At 41.5% G+C, this 24399-nt stretch overlaps 1 protein-coding gene across 1 annotated transcript; it reads right to left on the reverse strand.

Moving 5' to 3' along the window:
- Positions 1-449: 449 nt before the first annotated feature.
- cers4a (ceramide synthase 4a) lies at positions 450-22943 on the reverse strand. Its single transcript, XM_029706809.1, has 11 exons — positions 22814-22943; positions 14216-14386; positions 9403-9520; positions 6619-6737; positions 6443-6500; positions 6274-6324; positions 4474-4566; positions 3541-3669; positions 2176-2282; positions 1700-1856; positions 450-1237 (listed from the first exon to the last, which is right to left on the reverse strand). The coding sequence occupies exons 2-11, from the start codon at positions 14383-14385 to the stop codon at positions 1043-1045; spliced, it is 1197 nt and encodes a 398-aa protein (XP_029562669.1). The 5' UTR covers position 14386; positions 22814-22943; the 3' UTR covers positions 450-1042.
- Between the last annotated feature and the right edge of the window lie 1456 nt (positions 22944-24399).

Genomic DNA, 24399 nt, shown 5'->3' on the forward strand with positions numbered 1-24399 from the left:
CAGCACGGCTACCACAGCATTCTGCAGCGATACACCATCCCATCTGGTTTGTGCTTAGTGTGACTATCATTTGTTTTTCAACCTAAAATACACCTTCAGGCCATTTGACCAAGAAGGAGAGTGATGAAGTGCTGCATTAGATGACCTGCCCTTTCAATCACCCAACCTCAACCCAATTGAAATGGCTTGGGATGAGTTAGACCGCAGAGTGAAGGAAAAGCAGCCAACAAGTGCTCAACATATGTGGGAACTCCTTCAAGATTGTTGGAAAAGCATTCCTCATGAAGCTGGTTGAGAGAATGCCAAGAGTGTTCAAAGCTGTCATCAAGGCAAAGGGTGGCTAGTTTGAAGAATCTAAAATGTAAAATATATTTTTTGGTTACTACATGATTCCATATGTATTATTTCATAGTTTTGATGTCTTCACTATTATATTATTCTAAAATGTAAAAAATAGTCAAAACAACAAAAAACCCTTGAATAGGTGCGTCCAAACTTTTGACTGGTACTGTTAGTATATATATAACAGTCTTTGACATTGCTCATTCAGATCATTTTTCATTAAAAAAATAAAATAAAATGTTTCTTTTTTTTCTGGATTATGTGTATTGTTTTTTTTATTGCTAGATATTACTGCACTGTTGAAGCTAGAAACACAAGCATTTCGCTGCACCTGCCATAACATCTGCTAATTGGTGTACGCAACCAAGAAACTTTGATTTGAGTTAATGTCTTTAACTATTTACACACAATCCAAACAAAAACAAATCAATTCTAAATATAAAATCTAGAAAAACATACTTCATCTTAAAGTAAAACCCGTGTTCTTCATGTTTGACCAGAACATTATTTTGACAGTGCAGTGAACAGTTATGTACTCCAAACGTAGTGAAGTGAAGTATTATCTGAAACCATTAATGAAATCATAAATGGACCACATTGGTAATATGTAAGCCATATAAATGAATTATATCTTACCAGCATATACTGTGGAAGGAGAGGAAATCGTTCTAAGTTTAACTAGTGCGAAAAGAGAGGGGTACTATCTGGCTTTGGGCAGTCTGCTGTTCATATTTCTCTGGTTGGTTAGGTTGTTCAGGACACAATTGTTGGCAAGCGAAGCCAATTTGGAATTGAGTGCACCCTTTCTTTGCTCCCAGCTAGTCTCCTCTTCCTCCTCTGCCTCCTCTTCCTCCTCTGGCTCGCTTTCTTCATCGCTGCGCTCGTCTTTCTCCACCTACAGCATAAAGATACATGTAAGTGACCGTTTAAGGCTGCAAAACAAATCAACAAACGGAACATAACCAGATGGTATAGCACAGAATGTATTGATAATGCCAATAAATCTTACAAACACCATGCCTTAAAGGCAGTCCCCTGTGATACTTCCAAGGTGTACAATGAAAGAAATGGACAGTGCACCATAATCATCTTCAATGACGAATGTATTCTTTGTACGGACGTGTTTTGGCCGCAGTTGGACGAAAGCACATCTGTACAAAGAATAAATGAGTCATTGAAGAATATTTCTGGTGCACTGTCCATTTATTTCATTGTGGGCTTTCCTAAGATGATTCATCACCAAACAACTTCTGACAAATAATATGAGTGAGCATGTGATCTATTATTCTACTGTATCATGGCATACGATGAAATCACTATTAGTAAGTAAGGCAGATAATGACTTTAGTCTACTGACCTTGCCCATAAAGACAAACTTGTAGACCATGCGAAGGATCAGCCAGGCCCAGAAGATGTGCAGAGCTTGCAGCACCAACAGCAGGGCATTGAAGAAGTAGTAGCCAAAGAAAGGCTGGAAGAAATCCAAGGACACAACCAGGGTGGAGTGGACTATTCTGAAGGGGCAAGAAGGGGCATAGAAAACTGGAAATGAATCCAACCTCAAGCCTTGCGTTTTTAACATTCCCTAAGTGATACTTCTGAACACATTCTCTTAACTGATTTATAGTACACACTATGTGCTATGTTCTCACTTGAGATGTGCGTACATCAGATGTATTGGAATATTTGCATGTAGGCCTACATTTGAGTTACAAGTGTAAACTGTCAGAAAAGGATAGACCCTGAGTAATCTTATTACTACTTTTATTATGACTGACCTTTACACTCCTAATAAATTGTGAAATGACTGTGTGAGAAAGCATCCAGTCTCACCTGCCAGGGAAGACCACTAGTCGTGTTAGCAGGAAGACCAGGGCGAAGATGACAAACAGTGTGTCACATGTCTTCCTCCAGCCAGCGTAGTTGAACATCTTGGCAGACTGTAAGTGAAATATAATAATACTCCTATCAGAGTTGGCCTTATTCACCACCCTCATGAGGCACTAGTACTGATACAGTCATTATGTGTTACCAGCTGGGTTGACCAATATCACACAGTAATGTTCTCCAACATATTGTATGACCTCCCAGTCCATACTCTCTGATGGAGGGGTTTTCTCTAGCACACACTGACAACCAATGTCCCCTTCTGACCCAATGTCTCCCATTGACTGCTTCTAAAGGAAGCATTATGTCACGCCTGGATCCTGACATGACAAGCCATACATATTTCACCAGGCCCAAGATGATGGAGACAATGATCATTGTGAGATAACATCAGGGCAATACCACACTGCTTTACTGAGGTCATTTAAAAACGTCTTGACGAATACATGTGAAAGTAGGAGTTCTATTTCAGAGCTGAAAGTCTCTTGGGAGAGGTAAGTTCACCCCCAAGACATGTTTTCCTTTTACCACATAAAATTGCTAAATATAATCATATGTGTTTGATCGCTATGAGCCTACAGATGCAGGGTCTTCATTTGGAAATGAAAACTTGTAGTGTATTTGAGTTTTAAAAAGGCTTCTAAAGTTTGTAATTTCTACTTTGAAATTTCAGACTTGATTAGCCCTATGGAAAAATGTATCAACACTTACAAAAAAAGTATATTAATTATAATCCACATCATAATCCACATTTCCTGTTGCTGCAGGATCATTTTCCTGCTGCAGCAAACTGGCTCAAATTAAGATCCTACATCTGTATGAACAAAATAATGTGATTCGCGGTCAAAATAAGATTAAGTTATGTTAATAAACAATCCCTGTATTCAAATCAAGCTTACAGTGACCTACATGTAAACAAAGAACCTTGCTTAAATTACATTACATTTACATTTAAGTCATTTAGCAGACGCTCTTATCCAGAGCGACTTACAAATTGGTGCATTCACCTATAATATCCAGTAGAACAACCACTTTACAATAGTGCATCTAAATCTTTTAAAGGGGGGGGGGGGGTTAGAAGGATTACTTTATCCTATCCCAGGTATTCCTTAAAGAGGTGGGGTTTCAGGTGTCTCCGGAAGGTGGTGATTGACTAAATAACCACACAACCCATCAAAACAGTCTGTGGGAAAATGGTAGTGCCAAATTAGCTTGACCACATGTATTTATAATAAGAGAAATCCTTCCCCCTTTAGTTCCCTGTGTCTGTAGGATTTGTGTGTGACTTGTAAACTGAGACTGAGCTCCTACCTCCAGGAGGAAGTCTGAAGAATCATGGACTAGTATCACCAGTGTGCCAACGCGCACATAATTGGCACAGTACGAGAAACCGATGAGCAAAATGGTAGCGATGTGGTGGATGATCTGTTCCTTGAAATCCTGAAAACACACACAAACCACACAGCTATAGAGGATATACTATAACCTGGGCTTCAGCAGTTCTGCGCTTCTGGTGCCGTAAATCAGTCATCTTTCTCCTGTATGGAGTGATTTATCAATGGCAGAGAATACAGAAAAGGTTGCTTAAAAACCGTACAAATCAGATATACGTAACAACATCTGTGAACCTCTCCTGCTTGCGTCTGCTGGTTGTCTGAAATAGCAGTTTATCTTTACAGGGTGTTCCTGATGAGTTTCAGAGTGGAGAGGTTGACTGTTTTTCAGATCATGGACAGAGAGCTGAGTCAGACCAAAGCAGGCCAGGAGGGGTTGGTCTCCATGAGGGGAAGGAATAGCAGGAGAGGATGAGGAGAGGAGGGGGCAGGTAATCTGGGTCCTGAGGGGCTGGACTTGTTTCTAATTACTAAACCTCATTGGACATCGTCCAGATACATAGTTATCCTTGAAAACATCAACCACCTCTGTGGGCAGTTCCTTTAGGGAAACATGACTATAAAAATGACATGAACGTTTCAGTAAAACAAGCTGGGAATCTGCTGTGAACACTAACTGTTATCTGGAAGGGAAAGTAGTGATTTTGTTCAGTGAAAGCTGATGCTGTTCTGTGGATTGGACTGAGTCACTGTGAATGGAGACGTGTGTGTGTGTGTGTGTGTGTGTGTGTGTGTGTGTGTGTGTGTGTGTGTGTGTGTGTGTGTGTGTGTGTGTGTGTGTGTGTGTGTGTGTGTGTGTGTGTGCATGCGTGCGCGTGCGTGTGTGTGTGGAGACAGGAGTGACACATACCTTCCGCTTCACATCCACAGTGACACAGAGCAGCAGGGACCAATAGAAACCCAGCTCTGTGATGTAATACCAGTAGTGAGCCTCAGCGACAGGCTGCAGGGACAGACAGAAACAAAACAAACACCAGGGGGGTTGAAGGTGACTGAGCATGACTCCGGGGAGTGCATCCCAATAGTCTAAAGTGGCTTCCTTTAATTTCCTCCTCACCTTTATCTGCACCGATCTGACATAAAAGTAAAGTTGTAGGCTTTTTGGGAACGGAAGTCTACATGGGGGGGATTTGCTTTCACCTGTCTGGTTCTCACACAAAAGCATAGATGACACAGGAGGTTGGTGGCATCTTAATTGGCTAAGTGGTAATGGCTGGAATGGAATGACTCGAACGGTAGCAAAAACATCCAACACATGGTTTCCATGGTTTCCAGGTGTTTGATGCCATTCCATTTGCTCCGTTCCAGGCATTATTATGAGCCTTCCTCCCCTCAGCAGCCTCCACTGGTAGATGACAAAAAAACCAGGGAGAGGAAGGCTCATAATAGAGGAAGGAGGCCTTTTGAGAGGGGAGGAAGGCTCATAATAGGGAGAGGAAGGAGGCCTTTTGAGACTAGTGAGACACAGCCCAGGTAGGAAGGAGTTAATGTGTGGACTGACTGTGACTCCATCCCCCACCTGTGCACTGGGAGAGATCAGTCAGTCAGGGGAGTTTACCAAGGAGGCCTTTATCCCGCAGCAGCAGTTAGACACCCAGCCCACTGCCAGGCCTGAGAGTTCACACAGCTGAGCATTTACAACAGGGGGCTCTATGTTTGGGGGGTAACCCTCGACTGAAATAGAGAAACTCAGGATTCCACACACCGTGAAGCACAGGCTTTGAAGCAACGCACCACTGCGGCGGGCCAGTAACCAAAGGTCGCTGGTTTGAATCCCAGAACCGACTAGGCAAAATATCTGTCTATGTGCCTTTGAGCAAGGCACTTAACCCTAATTGTTCCTGTAAGTCACTCTGGATAAGAATGTCTGCTAAATGACAAAAATGTAGAATGCTGATTGCTGCTTTGTTTAAACCCCCTCATATTCCCAACCAAAGCTTTAAAGTGGAAGCTTTGAAACCTTTCCTTTAGCAAGTGTTCCCCCACGCTTCCAGTCAAAGTTTAACATTCAAATCAGAGCGGATGTGTACATATATAGAAAGAGGTGATAAATCAAAATGGTCGTGAAGTGACCCAAACACCCACCACCAAACAGTACTCTCCAACGCTCCATAGACAATAGAGGGAAGTTTACTGAGCCATTTAACCCCTAGAAATCCCACCCTCCCTCCCTGCAAGGCACATAACAGGGGAAGGTCAACAGCATTAAGGAGTTACAGTGCATTAATAGGTTTAAGTGTAGAAAGAGATGCTGTGTCATTTGTACTTGTAGTGTTTTCTGTTTCAGGTCATCCCCTTCTAGGGAAGGAGGACGAGAGGTTAAATCCCCTGTAGGAATGTCATAACTGTTATCTGGAGGGGCGTTGTTCAATTCCTCCAGACATAGCTGTCAATAGCGGTGCAGCACAGCAGAAAGAGAATGTTTCCTGAGATTGTCCAAAGTAGTGTTTTCCAGATTTGGGACTCGAGACTCAATGGTGTGGGATGCGGCTTATTGTGGCTATACAGTAGATTGGGTTGTCACTAGAAACATTGGATGTATTTATTTAGTGGGTGACAGGACAATTCCATAGGCCTTTGATGAGTGACAGGACAAACATGTTTGGAAACCACTGGTCAACTGAAAGTTAAAGTGAACTGCTCTACTCACTTGTTTGGGGTAGCCCTGCCAGCACTCTCTGTGGTCCCAGAACCAGGGGGTCTGAGGGATAGAGGGACAGAACAAATAGTCACAGTGAGGGCCTCTTAGTAGTAGTACAAGAAGCAGTAGCACTGTTTAGGGTAAAGGTAGCCAAAGTGAATGTGTTTAATATACTCACATCAATCAGGGAGGCAAGCGCTGCTACAAATGCAATGAGGTAGAAAACGAACCTCCAGCTGCAAAAACAAAACAAAATATTTGTCATAAGATAAGCTAATATGCTTTCTATAAACTATACATTGAAATGAAATAGATGACATGAATACATAGAACTCTGAATGAGAGCGGACTCACGAGGCTTCACAAAACTTCTTGGTGTTGCTCGGCCTGTCTTGGTTGCGGCGTTGGCGGAACCACGTTTGTATCTGGCGCTGACTGAGACCACAATGCTTCCCCAGGCCCAGGACCTCACTCTGAACACAGACAGGACCAAATCACCTCAGAGAGAGAAGCTCCGCTGTTCCTTTCCTAAGAAGACCCTCAGCATATCTTTCATATACAGATTTGTCAGGGAGATAATCCATGACCTTCTTCAGCACCTTAAATGATCTCAATAGGTGTTTTATCACAGCTTCATTAGAGCAGAATTCCAATATTTTTTAGTATGTAAAAAAAGGACGATTGTTAAGATGACAAATATGTTAAATCCCTCCATTTGCCTTCCCCTGATCCCTGCTCAGTGCAAGCTATACCCTCTACCCTCCGCTCCTCCCTGCCCACATAAAAAAATACTACAGTTTAATATAGAATACTACAGTACTTACTATGAAGTTCTATAGTAAACTGTAGTATACTGTAGAATACTATACTACACACTGTGGGGGCAGCAGGTAGCTTAGCAGTTAAGAGCGTTGGGCCAGTAACCGAAAAGTCCCTGGTTCAAATCCCTGAGATGGCAAGATGTAAAAATCTGCCGTTTTGCAGTTGAGCAAGGCAGTTAACCCCTAACAACAACTGATCCCTGGGCGCCAATGGCGTGGATGTTGATTAAGGCAGCACCCCGCACCTCTCTGATTGGGGTTAAATGAGGAAGACGCATTTCGGTTGAATGCATTCAGTTGTGCAACTGACTAGGTATCCCCCTTTCCTCTTTCGCTAGTATCCCTCAATCATGTGTAGTGCTTACTATAGAATGTTGTAGTATACTGTAGAATACAACAGTAAATACTACAGTATTATCTGCAAAATAAAACATCACACTGTCAGTAATGTACGCCAAAACACTACAGTCTGCAAAAACATTACACTTTTTTTTACTACAGTATTTCATTTGCATATACCCTGCCCATTCCCCATACCACATTGTGTGCCACCCATAAGTGAGAAATCTACATGCCAAGTATAGACCATATTGTGTTCCCTACAGGTCATAGAAAAGCACAGAAGCGCTGAACTATTGGTTCAGATCCCAGTCCTACAGGTTATGCAAAATGTGGTCTTTAGTATTTCTCCAGTAGGTTTCCTGAAAGAGAAAGCCTCCATTTATGTCGAAGATAATACAAATAAAAAAACAGTCTAGTAAATACTACAGTAATGTCTGCAAAAACCCTATAGTTAACAGTAAATACTACCATATACAACAGTAAACACACTTTAGTCTGCAAAAATACTACAGTGAATACTACATTAAAGTCAGCAAAAACCCTAGTGAATATTACAGTATTTATAATATAGCATTTGTTCATGTGGGTGGCACTTTACACTACCTTAGGCTCATGCTTCTACTGTACTGTAGAATGGCTCTTGTGTGGGGAGATACCTAATTACTCTAGAGGGCTCCTAGTGTTAGTAGGAGTATGTCACTCCTGAGTAACAGCAGAACACAGAGACAGACAAACTGCTCACCTAAACCTTGTTCGGAACTGATGTGATTTGATTTTATCCTCGTGACATACCAATGAGATGGTTACACAATATGGGTGTGGCTAGTGCAGTCCTGGTGATTGTATATGTTGAGAGCATTAACCTTCACGGACAATCCAGGGAGCGTCTGCGCTTCATGAAAATGTGAGGTTTGCAAATGAGGCAGGAAGAAGTTCTAACACAGAGACTGACAGCCAGGTAATACTGCACCAACAACATAACCTGGTTCAACAATAGACCGAAGACAATGTCTAAATGCACAGAGAGAATAGGATTTGTGTATATCCATATACTATGGTATTTCTACTATCAGAGAGTTGTACATGTAAACGAGGAGACACATGCCTCAGCAGATGTACAGTCCAACCTGTCAACACTTGCAAATTCTGCCTTGTTACTCCTAATGAGTAAAAAGGGTGGAACATTTCCATGTGAACAGAGCCAAGCCATAAAATATGACCTGCACCTGTACCTAACTGATTGACAAGGAAGGGATAGGCCATTAGAACAATGCCTGCCAAAGCATTTAAGGGTTTTACCCAAGGAAGTACTCTATTATTTATCCTATTCCACCAAATATACCTGGCTAATAAACAACTATTTTATCATTTCCTGGTGTACTACAACCCACAATAGTAGACCCTAAACCCAACCCTAACCTGGTACCCCTAAACGAGTTCCATATAACAGTTCCCTATTATAGCAAAAACTACTTTAACTTCAACCTGATCCCCATTCACCCAGTAAACCATATAATTACAACTCAACCTTTATGCACCAATGCTCTAATTCTACTTGAGGGCTATACTCATGAAGCAATAGAGTTTCTATTTCTAAACTGGTTAGCAATGTAATTAGAGCAGTAAAAATACATGTTTTGTCATACACATGGTATACAGTCTGATATACCACGGCTTTCAGCCAATCAACATTCAGGGCTCGAACCACCCAGTTTATAATTCTACTTGAGGGCTATACTCATGAAGCAATAGAGATTCTCCAGGGGAGAAATTGTATCTCATCTCATCTCGCATCTTATCTCATGAGTACTAGCTGCAATATCTGTAAAGCTATGTGTAGATGCTTGTATAAGATCTTTGCTAAGACATACTCCTTATTAATTTCAGAATCAATCATAGATGTTTCTACAATTCTATAAAGGAAAATTCCATATCCCAGAGTGGCAGAGATGGATGAAGGAGATTTATAACTGACCTGTGAGGGTTGCTGTTTGTTCTGTTTGTAAAATGTCTCCAGCTTTGGAACAGGCTGGGCTCGAACCCGCACCCTGTCTCTCACCCCCAGCTGTCTGCTTAGTGGCATGGCTATGACCCTGTAGGGAAGACAGACAGAAAATGGAGTTCTGCAGTAGTTCAATGCAAAGGCAAATGTTAGTTACACCCTATTTTCCATATGTCACACTGCTTTCGACCAAAGCTGCAGTATTTTGGTCAAAGGAAGTGCACTGGGCGCTATTGGTGAATAGCTTCAGACCGGGTGTTTTACATTCTACAATAAACTCCAGGCCCTAGTTATATTATAGCCTATAACAGGCCCCGGAGTTTTCATTGGGTACATGAGGTGGGGTGAAAAACAGTCAGGTGGTTAGGAAAAATTCCTGGAATAGAATATCACTTAAGGCATAACCATTATCTCCTCAACAACAAAGAGCAAGAACACGAGAGCTCCTCATGTCACTCCATGTCAGTCTTCAACATAACATAACATAACATAACATAACATAACATAACAAATGAACTGACAACCGCTGGAGCCTGTCCCATTCCCATACACTTAGTGTCACATTGGGCCAGACAACCTGTGTGCTTAATTGATACTACACCTCCAAGGACACTTGGATCTATGTTTGTGTGTCTGTGTATGTGTGTGTGTGTGTGTGTGTGTGTGTGTGTGTGTGTGTGTGTGTGTGTGTGTGTGTGTGTGTGTGTGTGTGTGTGTGTGTGTGTGCTGTGTGTGTGTGTGTGTGTACATGTGTGTGTACATGTGTGTGTATTTCTACAGTATGTGTGTACAGTATAAGTACCTCTACCTGAGAGATAATCATAGGTAAGTGGGCAGGCAGGGAGATCAGAAGTGATGGAAGTTCAGAGTAAATTACCTCGGAGACTCCAGGGCTTTCCGGTTACAGGAACCCCAAAGGAAACACCTGCTGCTAATGAAGTCCCCACTGACTACTACTCGCATGTAAACAAACCCCTCCCTGCCCTGGCCCTGCGTATCTCACCTCACCTCATGAACACGTACGCCTGCAGCTCAGCCCTGCCCAGGTACAATACAGTACACCAATAAACCGTGAGGAGATAACTGATACGGAAAAACATGCAAAAAATGAGTGTCCTATCAATCGCTCCATCAGACTTCTGTTCTTCCTGTCTCCATGCCTGAGCCCTCCACTTTACATATCTGGCCTCTGCCTCCACAAGGCTTCCAGCTCTAATGTAGTGTACAGTACAAACATCTACAGCTAATGTCCACAGGTGCAATGTACAATAAATGCCATGAGGACAAGAAGAAAAACACCTGCGCATTGTTAGAATGCTCTCATGGGTTTATTAGCAAATTTGACTGCAACGGATCTGTGTCAGGATTATAGAGCTTTTCTGGGTCAGGAGAAACTCCTGGTCCTGTTTTTAATTTCCCATTAAAAAAAGCTGGATAAACGCTCCCAAGTACATTTACTATAACTATGTTTCGACCCTATGATCGTCATCAGGTTTTAGAAACCGTTTTCTAAATCGTTGAATCGTTGTTATAATGATGTTGTTTTTACACACCTGGGAACAGATCTCTGTGTGCAGTGTTTTCCTGTTTTGCTCCCAATTGCTCTTAGCAAATTGTCTGACTTGCAGTCTAACTATGCTAAATCTGAATTATTAATGTTGGCTGATCTTAACCTGGATTGGTTGATGCCAGTATCAGATAAACTGAAAGATATTTGTACTGAGCTACATTTAAATTAACTGATAACTAAACCCGCCCAATTTAAAACACACAGACATTTTTTTTTGGGGGGGGGGGGTATCATTCTGACAAACGCCCCCTCGTAAGTATACAACCAATGGAATCTTTGCTAACGAGCTCAGTGACCATTGTCTCATTGCCTGCATTAGAGATAATAAACTACCTAAATTGTATCCGGGCTTTATTACAAAGTGACATTTTAGAACTTCAATGTGCAACATTTCATGTATGACCTTGGGTTCAAGGTTTCCGTTAGCCGGTAATAGCCAGCTTTTTGCAGATAGAAAAAATGTAAAGCTGATAAATAAAATTGGTGCCGGCCAATTGTCCAGGAGAGAAAAAGAATCCCATTGTTAAATAATACATTTTAGCCTATTCATTGACTGAAATAACCGTTGATATAGCACGAGAGCTGCTGATACAGCTCAAACGCTGTTTGTTGCTGCTGGAGTAAAACGTGGTTTAATAAGCCCAATCATTGTGCAACAATTATAAAGGCAATCGCGTGTAAAAAGAAAAAAGAAAAACAATGACCACGATTAAAAAGAGCTACGATTTTTATTTCTCAACTGGTAACTGAAACGCGCTTCCCATTCGCCATTCAAGTGCAGGCAACAAGGTAGGCTTCAGTGCATCACCCACCACTTTGCAATGAGCTGGATGCAGTATGCATTTTGGAACTATTTACTTAATTGTTTGAAACCTGAACCTTTTACTACATATTATGAGGCATGTCTTACCTTGCTTCACAACCTAGCCAAAATCCAACCAAACATGCAGGCAAACATGCAGGCAATTATTTTATAAAGACTTCCATATGCCATTCCATATGCCATTGAAACCAGTAGCCTATTTCTCTACAGGACCTGTATTTTCTCCTGTAGTAGGTCCTGTAGTATACTGTACTATTTACAGTATACTATAGTATAATAATGTAGTAAAAAAATGTAGTATATACTATAGTAATTACTGTAGTGTTTTTGCGGACTGTAGTTTACTGTAGTATTTACTGTATTGTTTTTGATGACTGCAGTGCGATATATTATAGTATTTACTGTAGTGTTTTTGCAGACTGTAGTATACTGAAGCATTTACTGTAGTATTTGCTAAAGTGTTTCTGTTTTAATATCTTTGACATAGAAGTGTGTGTGTGTGTGTGTTGGGGGTTAGGCAGGGTATATGCAAATAAAATACTGTATTATTTACTATAGTTGAAAAAATTTGTTTTTTCAGACTGTAGTGTTTGTGTGAACATTTCTGTTGTAACGGTTGTCGTCGGGAATGGAGGACCAAAACGCAGCAGGAATGTGGATGCTCATCTTGTATTTTATTTTAAACCAAGAAAACACCAAAATAACAAAAATGAAGAACGAACGATCAACAAAACAGTCTTGTCATGCTCACACAGGCAAAACAAGAAACAATCTCCCACAACACTACACCAAACAATTACCCATATATAGGACTCTCAATCAGAGGCAACAAGAAAGCACCTGCCTCCAATTGAGAGTCCAACCTCCCATTAACCTACACATAGAAATACACCAACCCAGAAAGAACATAGAAGTACAAAACATAGAACATAAACCAAAACCCGGAAATAATAAATCAAACGCCCTACTAAATAAACCACCACCCCGAACCACATAAAACAAATACCCTCTGCCACGTCCTGACCAAACTACAGTAACAAATAACCCTTATACTGGTCAGGACGTGACATGTGTAGTATTTACAATAGTGTTTTTTCGGTGGATAATACTTGTGTATTTATTATAGTATTCTATAGTATACTGCAACATTATATACTAAGTACTACACATGATTGAGGATTACTACAGTGTGTAGTATAGTATTCTACAGTATACTACAGTTTACTACAGAATTCTGTCTTAAGTACTGTGGATTCGCTTTATCAGAGGTGAGAGGTTTAATACTCATCACCACATCCTTTATCAGAAGGTCGGCTCGACCGCTCTAAATTCCTTAATTTCTTCCTTTTTGTTTACAAAGCTCTACTGTACAAGCTTCCAAAATATCTCACTTCTCTGTTAAAGTATAATTAATGTAGGCACCAAACCCGCTCACAGGGTTGGTTAACTCTTGAGGTCCCTCGTGTCTCTACCAACCTACAGTAGGTAAACCAGCCTTGAGTTTGGAATAATTTACCATTCTCATTACATCTTGAATCCCCGGTGGCAATAGACCAGTTTAGAACGCTGATGATGAATGAATTCACTGAAGTTTGCAAGTGTTTTGGTTGATTGTAATAATGTATTTGTGTTGTTGAAATGTAGTGTCTCTCTTGTATCTTGTAGTTTCATTGTTTTGCTGTTTTATTGAATGAATATGTTGATTTGGGAACTGTTTGTTTTCAGGGCACCATTGAAAATGAAACCCTGGTCTCAATTTGGCTCCCCTGAATAAATAAAAGTTCAGATGAGGAAGAATGGGATTTTTGATATCCAGCGGCTTCTGGGAAACCATTGTGCATATCATCCTCAGCGTCTGCTGTAACCCAACCCATGTCTATCTGCTGTCCATCAGCCTGACAGACAGACACACCATCAGCCTTCTGCCACAGCCTGAGTCAAAGTGAACCTAACAGAGAGACATTTTACAGCCCCAGCAAAAACGGACTACTCATCAGGCATGTAGTCTACTTGGAATACTTCCAAAGGGCAAAAGCCGACAGCAGACAGAGTCCTAGTCACTAAACACAAAGTTAACGGGACAAAACGGGGATGTACTATCCAATAAGACAGGGGTTCCCAAACTTTTGCAGTTGATGCTCATTTTCTTGCAATTCTATAAATGTAGACATTTCTAATGTGTATTTATGTGATATTTGAATGAACACATTTCTGACAAGTTATAAATAGCTCTAAGGTATGAAATGACTAACATGACAAGAGGAAAACTGATGATGCACTATCCAATTTAGAAATTAGACATTATGCATTCTTCTATTAAATATTTTAACAATAAGTTGAAAGCCGGACTGAGTTCCTTTAAAAAAGGGGGGAGGACCCCCGCGCCCCCTCACCTCTCAAAGACGTAGCGCAGGACGATGAAGCCCAGAGCCAGCGGCAGGGTGTAGAAGAGGTCCCGGGGTAGAGGGTAGCGGTCCCCCTCGATCTCTATGTCCTTCCAGGTGACCCCCGGAGGCAGCCAGTACTCCTCCTTCCATAGCCATTGGTCCAGCAGTCCTTCCATCCTACAGAGAGAAGAGGAGAGGGGAGGGTGAAAGGAGTGGATAATGTTTGAGAGCTCGATCCTCAGAAGTGTCTGTGACTGCTGAAACATTGATGCTGCTATTATTCATATTTATGGAGAAGACAGCGGCTGGGAACCTCCAAATTAAATATGACAAGCTAAAGAGAGTGAACAAGACGGTATGTGTCCTTGATTCACACTTCACAGACATAATCATAGTTAGAGCCAACATGAAGTCTGTGTGTGAGGCTTAAAGGGATAATTCATCAAAATTACAAAATTACACATAGGTTTCATTACCCTGTATGACCAGGGCCATAGTCAGGGTCTGAGTTTTAGTGTGGTCTCCCCCCATCCAATACATTTTAAGAAAATTGAAGCACATTTACTGGAAAACTTTTTTTGAAATGACCCTAGCCATTATCACATTCATTACTGAAGCTTCATTCCCCTTAGCCTATTAGATATATAATTAGCCGCTACACATTAACTCAGGACCGGGACTAAAAACTATAATTGAAAAAGTATTTTATTAACAAAAAGTAAACAAGAAAGTTTGCTTAAGGTTCGTTTCACTTAAAAAAAAGTACAGGAAAGGGGAATTCGACACTTATTTCAGATTTGTCTGAAATCGTTTCTGTAGTAAATAACAGTTACGATTAGCATTCCTGAAAATGTATTTTGTTGAAATATAATTTGATCTCTGAGAAATTAAGCTAATTGATTGCACCCAAAATGGCCATTTTAATTTATAGAATTCAGATAATATTCAATAAATATAGTACCCAACATCCGATTTTGACCAAACTTCTTTCTACCCATGAGTAAGACATGAAGGAATTCCCAAAATAAATTCAAAAGCCACCCACGGGTCCCCCACACCCCATGCCATCCCACCCCAACAACCAGTATACACTATCCGATCTCTATGTTTGACAAGTAGTATGACGCTGTGGCTTGTAAGTATTGCTTCTCCATACTATGTAATGTATTCAGAGAAATTAGCCATTGAAGTCGCTTGCATTATTTAACATAAAGTATTGTGAAAGTACCAGGTTTTGACCACTAGATGCCACTGTTCCTGCTATACCGCCACACTCTTTTATCATTTTGCAGGTCTCTTGTGTTTATTAAATAGATCACATAATTTCCTTTGCAACTTTGGGTAGAAAACCAATAGATTTGGCTCATTATGAAAATGAATTGTGTGGTCATCCTCACAATTCAAGCCAGACCTCCATGAAAGAAATTCAGTTTGTCTCTAATGCTTCAACCCAACTCGCCTTGAATAGTCCAACAAGTGGCAGCTCTCTGAGAGGGTTATCCCTATGGTACAATTCTCATATGAAGACCTTTTCCTACAAACCCAAAATGTTAATGGAGAAATGGGAAAGGGACTAAAATGTTGTGACGATCCTAATAGAACCCAATACCATTACCATTGCAAATCACTATACAGTGTTTGTTTGGGACTTTCACTATTGAAGACCATTAGAGACCATAACATTATTTGATTGAAGGTCTGGTTGCCTAGTAATGGACTTTAGTCCCGCTTCACAACGCATCACTGGGGGCACGCTGCCTGCCCTCCAGGACATCTACAGAACCCAGAGTCAAAGGGTGGCCAAGAAGATCATTAAGGATCTCAGCCACACAAGCCATGGACTGTTCACTCGGCTATCGTCCTACCGGCGACAGAAAAACTGCTTCTATTACTAGGCCATCAGACTGTTGAACAGCCATCACTAGCTGTCTACAAGGTGATGCACACTAACTCACAAAAAAAACCACACACAAGCTAAAGGTTACTATTTACAAGATTATCTCCGTTGATCTACGTGCGTGAGTGGAGTGGGATTTTTGGAGTAGCGGACACCTTTTGGTAACATGATATCCTCGCCGGTCCCACTCCCATTCACAAGGGGCGAAAGCAAGGAAGAGTTGCACTTGATACAAGCCCTACTGCTAGGAAGGCAAAGTGTTCTCATTTTGAACCATTTCATCGTCTCACTCATCGTCAACAAAACAAAGGAGATGATCGTGGACTTCAGGAAACAGCAGAGGAAGCACCCCCCTATCCACATCGACGGGACAGCAGTGGACAAGGTGGAAAGTTTTAAGTTCCTCAGCATACACATCACGGACAAACTGAAATGGTCCACCCACACAGACAGTGTACACCTACCATCAACAGAGTGAAATGAATAAAAAAAATAGGAATGCAAGGCTTTATCGTTGTTTTTTTTTACAGAAATGTTTAGTGATGGACTAGGATTGGCTGATCGACCGGTTGGTGATCACTGCTCTATAGCATGGGACAGCAGCGTTGGATGTGTGTGTGTGAGGAGGCTGAAAAAATGTGGCTTGTCACCTAAAACCCTCACAAACTTTTACAGATACACAATTGAGAGCATCCTGTACGACAACTGCACCGCCCACAACCGCAGTGCTCTCCAGAGGGTGGTGCGGTCTGCACAACACATCACCGGGGGCAAACTACTTGCCCTCCAGGACACCTACAGCACCCGATGTCACAGGAAGGCCAAAATGATCATCAAGGACAACAACCACCCAAGCCACTGCCTGTTCACCCCGTTACCATCCAGAAGGCGAGGTCGGTACAGGTGCATCAAAGCTGGGACTGAGAGACTGAAAAACAGATTCTATCTCAAGGCCATCAGACTGTTAAACAGCATTCACTAACACAGGGAGGCTGCTGCCTACATTCAGACTTGAAATCATTGGCCACTTTAATAAATGGATCACTAGTCACTTTAATAATGCCACTTTATATAATGTTTACATATCTTGCATTACTCATCTCATATATATATACATATATACTGTATTTTATACCATCTATTGCATCTTGCCTACACCGCTCTGTCATTGCTCATACAAATATTTATATTTATATATTCTTATTCCATTCCTTCACTTAGATTTGTGTATTAGGTAGTTGTTGTGGAATTGTTAGATTACTTGTTAGATATTACTGCACTGCTGGAACTAGAAGCACAAGCATTTCGCTACACTCGCAATAACATCTGCTAACCATGTGTATGTGACCAATAAAATTTGATTTGATTTGAAGGTAAAACTCTGCCCACCTGGCAGGCCCAGAGATCAAATCAAGTGCACCTATAGGCTTACCGTTGGCCAATCAGATAACTCAGATCACTGTGTCTGCATAGTTTCCTTGCGCCATAGACTATAAAAAGACGCCTCGAACACACAGCAAAGTTGATAATGCGAGATTTCAAAACGAAACATGACTAGAGAGAGACTCAACGAATACAGCAAAGAGCTGCTGTTTTTTGAGTAAGTTCATGTTTAAGTTGTTATTCAGCACTGTCAACACTTTGTTCAACAGTTTTAAATGAGCTTGCGTTGTTATTACTTGCTACCCTTTTTTAATATTGAGGAATATTTCACTTCTCTGGTCATAGTTTCGCCATCAGCTGGAAGACTGTGTCCCCTTTTTTCAACGTAGGGAGGGGGAGAGGAGGGACATTGAGTCGGGTGAGAGGCAGCCTCACCGCTGCTCCCTCCTTCCCCTCAGACTGACCAGATGAAGGCCATCAGTCCAGTAAAAAAATATTATTTCAAAAGGGTCTAAGAACAACATTGACAGGGCAATTCAAGTGTAGCCAATATGCAGTGATAATGTATTGGGCTTATAGCCTACTGCACTATTTTGCAACCAGGGGTACTTGAGAAGACTCATGAAACCATAGGGGTGCAACTTTGTTTTCTGAAGTGGGGGGGACCACATTTTTTTATCCAGTCGGATAAACACTCAAAACAGCCTACCCGACTGCTCGAAGGCGTCCGGATGGTCCTAAAGCACACTGTTGCCTTGTCTTGTATCACATTCCAATGATAAAACTGGGGGGGACAGAAATGCAATTTCAGAATGTGGGGGGGGACATGCCCCTCGTCCCCAGTGAAAGTTGCACCACTGGGCTTAATGGTAAAATGCACATGGGGGATACTTCAAGGGTACTCTGGGCAGAAGTACCCCCTGTATATAGCCTCATTATTGTTATTTTATTGTGTTACTTATTTTTAGTTTAGTTTATTTAGGAGATATTTTCTTAACTCTATTTTCTTAAAACTTCATTGTTGCTTAAGGGCTTGTAAGTAAGCATTTCACAGTAAGGTCTACACCTGTTGTATTCGGAGCATATGACAAATAACATTTGATTTGCTCTCTGTCTTAGACCGTTAGACCAAGAGGAAATTCCCTCGTAGGTCGTGGTGGGCTACCTCATCACTTGACCATGACTGACTCATGTTCGCTACATGTACAACGGGAGAATTTATACAAGATCAGCTAAGAATGATATGTACAGCAGTAGATACAGTATATTAGATTGAACTATGTCAAGAATCCAGTGTATAAATAAATGTCTGGTATATATAATCTATAATAGTAGAAATATTATGATGAGCTATGTCGGGGATACAGTATTTAAATACACAGTGTGAAACAGGAAATGACCATGGTTCAATGATTCTATACCAGTGGTGAAAAACTTTTTCTGAATCAAGATCACTTTCTGTGTCAAAAGCCGAAATCTTTTAAAAAATCATGACTTAAAAAACATAAGCCTATGCAACATTAAACAATTAAAAACAGTTCTGTAACATTGAGGTTTGTGCAGTAGGCCAGTGGATCCCAACTTCTTTTGGTTACTGCACCACCAAGTACATTTAGCTCTGCCCAGTGGTACCAAGTCAATGTGCGGGGGTACAAGTCAGTCGAGGTAATTGTACATGTAGCTAGGGGTAAAGTAACAATGCATAGATAATAAACAGCGTGTAGCAGCAGTGTAAAAACAATAGATGGGGGTGGGGTCAATGAAAATAGTCCGGGTGGCCATTTGATTAATTGTTCAGTAGTCTTATGGCTTGGGGGTAGAAGCAGTTAAGGAGCCTTTTGGGCCTAGACTTGGGCTTGCCGTGCGATAGCAGAGAGTACAGTTTATGACTTGGGTGACTGGAGTCTGACAATTGTTTGGGCCTTCCTCTGACACCGTCTAGTATATAGGTCCTGGATGGCAGGAAGCTTGGCCCCAGTGATGTACTGGGCTGTACGCATTACACTCTGTAGCGCCTTACGTCGGATGCCGAGCAGTTGTCATACCAGGCGGTAATGCAACCGGTCAGGATACTCTCAATGGTGCAGCTATAGAACTTTTTGAGGATCTGGGGACCCATGCCAAATCTTATCAGTCTCCTGAGGGGGAAAAGGCATTGTCGTGCGTTCATCACGACTTTATTGGTGTGTTTGGACCGTGATAGTTCGTTGGTGATGTGGACACCAAGGTACTTGAAACGCTCGGCCCACTCCACTACAGCCCTATTGATGAGAATGAGGGCGTGTTCGGCCTTCCTTTTCCTGTAGTCCACGATCATCTCCATTGCCTTGCTCACATTGAGGGAGAGGTTGTTGTCCGGACACCACACTGCCAGGTCTCTGATCTCCTCCCTATCGGCTGTCTCGTCGTTGTCGGTGTTGAGACCTACCACCGTTGTGTCGTCAGCAAACTTAATGATGGTCTTGGAGTCGTGCTTGACCATGCAGTCATGGGTGAACAGGGAGTACAGGAGGGGACTAAGCACATACCCCTGAGTGGCCCCATGTTGAGGATCAGCGTGGCAGATGTATTGTAGCCTACCCTTACCACCTGGGACGGCCCTTCAGGAAGTCCAGGATCCAGTTGCAGAGGGAGGTGTTTAGTCCCAGGGTCCTTAGCTTAGTGATGAGCTTCGTGGGCACTATGGTGTTGAATGCTGAGCAGTAGTCAATGAACAGCATTCTCACATAGGTGTTCCTTTTGTCCAGATGGGAAAGGGTAGTGTGGAGTGCAATTGAGATTGCATCATCTGTGGATCTGCTGGAGGGGTATGCGAATTGGAGTGGGTTTCCGGAATGATGGTGTTGATGTGAGCCATGACCAGCCTTTCAAGCACTTCATAGCTACCGACGTAGTCATTTAGGCAGGTTACCGTCACTTTCTTGGGCACAGGGACTATGGTGGTCTGCTTGAAATATGTAGATATTAGAGACTCGAGAGGTGGAAAATGTCAGTGAAGACACTTGCCAGTTGGTCCGCGCATGCTCTGAGTACACGTCCTGGTAATCGATGGCCCCGCGGCCTTGTGAATGTTGACCAGTTTAAAGGTCTTGCTCACATCTGCTATGGAGAGCGTGATCACACAGTTGTCCAGAACAGCTCTCATGCATGCTTCAACGTTGCTTGCCTCGAAGCGAGCATAAAAAGCATTTAGCTCGTCTGGTAGGCTCATGTCACTGGGCAGCTCGCGGCTGGGTTTCCCTTTGTAGTCCATAATAGTTTGCAAGCCATGCCACATCCGACGAGCATCAGTGTAGTAGGATTCAATCTTAGTCCTGTATTGATGCTTTGCCTGTTTGATGGTTCGTCTCAGGGTATAATGGTATTTATTTTAAGTGTCCGGATTAGTGTCCCGCTCCTTGAAAGCAGCAGCTATAGCCTTTATCTCGGTGCGGATGTTGCCTGTAATCCATGGCTTCTGGTTAGGATATGTACATACGGTCACTGTGGGGACAACATCATCGATGCACTTATTGCTGAAGCCGGTGACTGCCGGTATACTCCTCAATGCCATTGGATGAATCCTGGAACATATTCCAGTCTGTGCTAGCAAAACAGTTGCGTAGCATCCACGTCATCTGACCACTTCCGTATTGAGCAAGTCACTGGTACTTTCTGCTTTAGTTTTAACTTGTAAGCAGGATCAGGAGGATATAATTATGATCAGATTTTCCAAATGGAGGGCGAGGGAGAGCTTTGTACACGTCTCTGTGTGTGGAGTAAAGGTGGTCTAGAGTTGTTTTTCCTCTGGTTGCACATGTGACATGATGGTAGAAATGAGGTACAACAGATTTAAGTTTGCCTGCATTAAAGTCCGCGGCCACTAGGAGCGGCACTTCTGGATGAGCATTTTCTTGTTTGCTCATGGACTTATACAGTTCATTGAGTGCGGTCTTAGTGCTAACATCGGTTTGTAGTAGTAAATAGACGGCTACAAAAATATAGATGAGAACTCTCTTGGTAGATAGTGTGGTCTACAGATTATCATGAGGTACTCTACCTCAGGCGTGCAATACCTCAATACTAGCCTTCCCTGTAGCTCAGTTGGTAGAGCATGGTGTTTGCAATGACAGGGTTGTGGGTTTGATTCCCACGGGGGGCCAGCACAGAAAAAAAAGGGGGAAAAAAGGTATGAAATGTATGCATTCACTACTGTAAGTCGCTCTGGATAAGAGCGTCTGCTAAATTACTAAAATGTAAAAATGTACCTTAATATTAGACATCACAATCACAATATTAGACATGATTATTAAAACATCATGCCAGGATAAGCCTAAACGAAACATAGCCCTTATTTTAAGTGTTTCTAAAATCCCCTATGGGAAAAATGAATGGTGGAAAAAGATTGGAACCATTTCCCGGTTTGACCACTAGGTTTTATGGGTATTATGATACCTCCACTGTGGGGCTCTATGTAGAGGACATGAGTCTGGTCAAGTGATGAGGCAAACTTCAAAACCAGTGTCTGCCTGATCTGAGAATTTCCTCTTTGTCATTTTGGAACTTGCTCCCCATGGGAGACCCTGATTAATATCCCGCATATTACACATACTTAAAGATTGCATTTGATTCCTGCTACAGTGCTATTTGTTAATCATTTTCGTCCCGCTGTTCTTGATTTCTTGTACCCCCCATTTTAATTGTTTTACTGCATTGTTAGGAGCTAGTAAAATAAGCATTTAGCTGACCGATAAACTGATTTGATTTTGATTTATCAAATTGATATAATTGTTGTTGTGTGGGTATGGACCTCCCCTCACTGAACAGCAATGCAAACAGTCCCCGTATTCATGAGTGCGCACCTCCCTCCATCAATCTTGCGCGATTGGAGATCACTTGCCTTAATATGCCTTATTCAGCTAATTTCTCTGCATTTATCAGCGTGGTGATAAATACCAATGCATTCTCCTACCATAACGACTCAATTACTAAATTAAACATTTGGCGTGGCCCTTTGATTAATTGATACATCGCTTCTAATGTAGCCTGCTGTCTGAGATAGAGACCAAAACAAGGCCCAGTCAAAGAAAGCAACGGTTTCAGTCAAATGGAAAGTAAGCGCAGGATACGCCTTAAATCATTACATAATATTACGATGTAGAGCCTATTGGTTCAGCCCCGCAATCTTCAACAAACCTGTCTCAATAACCTACAACAACAAATAGATAATAGATCAACAAAAGCAATCTATTGGGTAGCCTACAACATCAATTCGCAAAAAGGCATTATGGAAAACGTTCAGTGTTACTGAAATTGATTTAAATGAACAACAACATTGAGATTACCTGTCCACACTCGAATAATGGGATGGGGAGCACAGTGTTGTCACAGCGGTTATCCGGCAAGCAGGAGCCGATTGACGCAACCTGCCTCTGTTTGTGGCGGGCGGGCGCGCGCCACGTATCCTTCAAACCGAACACGGGAAAAAGCACCGCTCACATCAACACGCTGAACATAAGGCGCTAAATATGGCGCTTTCCCCTTTTTGCCCATCTAGGCAATAGAGAGCAATAGTAATGGCGTCTTTTTGTAGGCACTAACTCCGCCATGGTTCGTTATAGGGTTTTTGGATAAACGTCGAAAATAGAAGAGCACCCATGTTGTGTTCTATGAGATAATCTTCATCAGCTAAAGTCACTTTTTGTGAATTCTGAAGTAATTATGTGATAATAAAAAAAGGCATCATAATTCATAAAGGTCATGTTAACTGACTGATATTATCTTATAGAAAAAATGTATAAGATCTCATAAGCCTGTGTTAACCTTATTTTCGGCGTTTATTCCAAAACCGTATTCTTTCCCCATTAATTTTGCCCATAGGAATGGCTGAACGAACCAGAGGTAAATAATTTCTGTTTTTTAGGACTACAAGCTGGCGAGCTCTATAGAACCCTAGTCAAAAAGTCCTATAGGAGTAGTGATTTTGCCAATAGAATCCTTTTTGACACAAATGTAAATAACCGTGCAGACAATCTCAGTACGTTTCACAGCTATTGGTGTTGCAGTTGGCACAATCATTTCAATGTGTGACACATGCACCAAATGCAAATGTTTACTCACACTGTGTCCCTTATGAGATAGCTACTGGGCCGGCGGTTTTACCATCTCAAGTGACAGTTCAATATTGGTTGCATATGATGTTATTATAGTCCACATGTTCACTGTCCACCTTCATAGGTTATTGTCTAAGAGGTTTGGAGGGTGGGTGCTCCATATGTTAAGCAGCCAATTTAATTATAGTGTATAGCCAAGTTTTGAGGATAAATCCTTTAGAATTTGATGTAAATATCTATACAATTCCCATTGACAAAATTGATAGGAATCCTATAGCAGAAAAAAAACATTGAAATCCTATAGAATACTATATCATTCCAATATAAGGATCCAATTAGGATCCAATAGTAAAATCATATCAGATTTTGGAACCAGTTCTTTTGGATTCCCATAAGATTCTATCCTAAATTATTTTATATACAATAATCTAATCAAAAACATCAGTGTGTTGGAGTCTGGTGTGGCGTCTGTGCCCTTAATCACTTTCTGTATCTGTCTTCCTATCTGTACTTACATCTGTCAGAAAAACAATAAAGTAACTCAGCTCTCCCAAAAAATGAAATAATAATAACATTCGAACCTAGTCAAAAAATCCTACAGGATTCCAATAATAAAAAATCCTATTATAATCCAAAAGAAAATCCTATCCGATTTTGGAACCAGTCCTACTGGACTTCTATAGGATTAAATAGGATAGGTTCCAAAATCTGATAGGATTTCTTTTGGGTTCGAATAGCATTTTTTTTTTATTGTAATCCTAGGCAACTATTTTTACTGGTAGGCATATAAACTGAGTATAACAAACATTAGGAAAACC

Source organism: Salmo trutta, chromosome 22 (genome assembly GCF_901001165.1).
Source record: "Salmo trutta chromosome 22, fSalTru1.1, whole genome shotgun sequence".
Classification (NCBI taxonomy): domain Eukaryota; kingdom Metazoa; phylum Chordata; class Actinopteri; order Salmoniformes; family Salmonidae; genus Salmo; species Salmo trutta.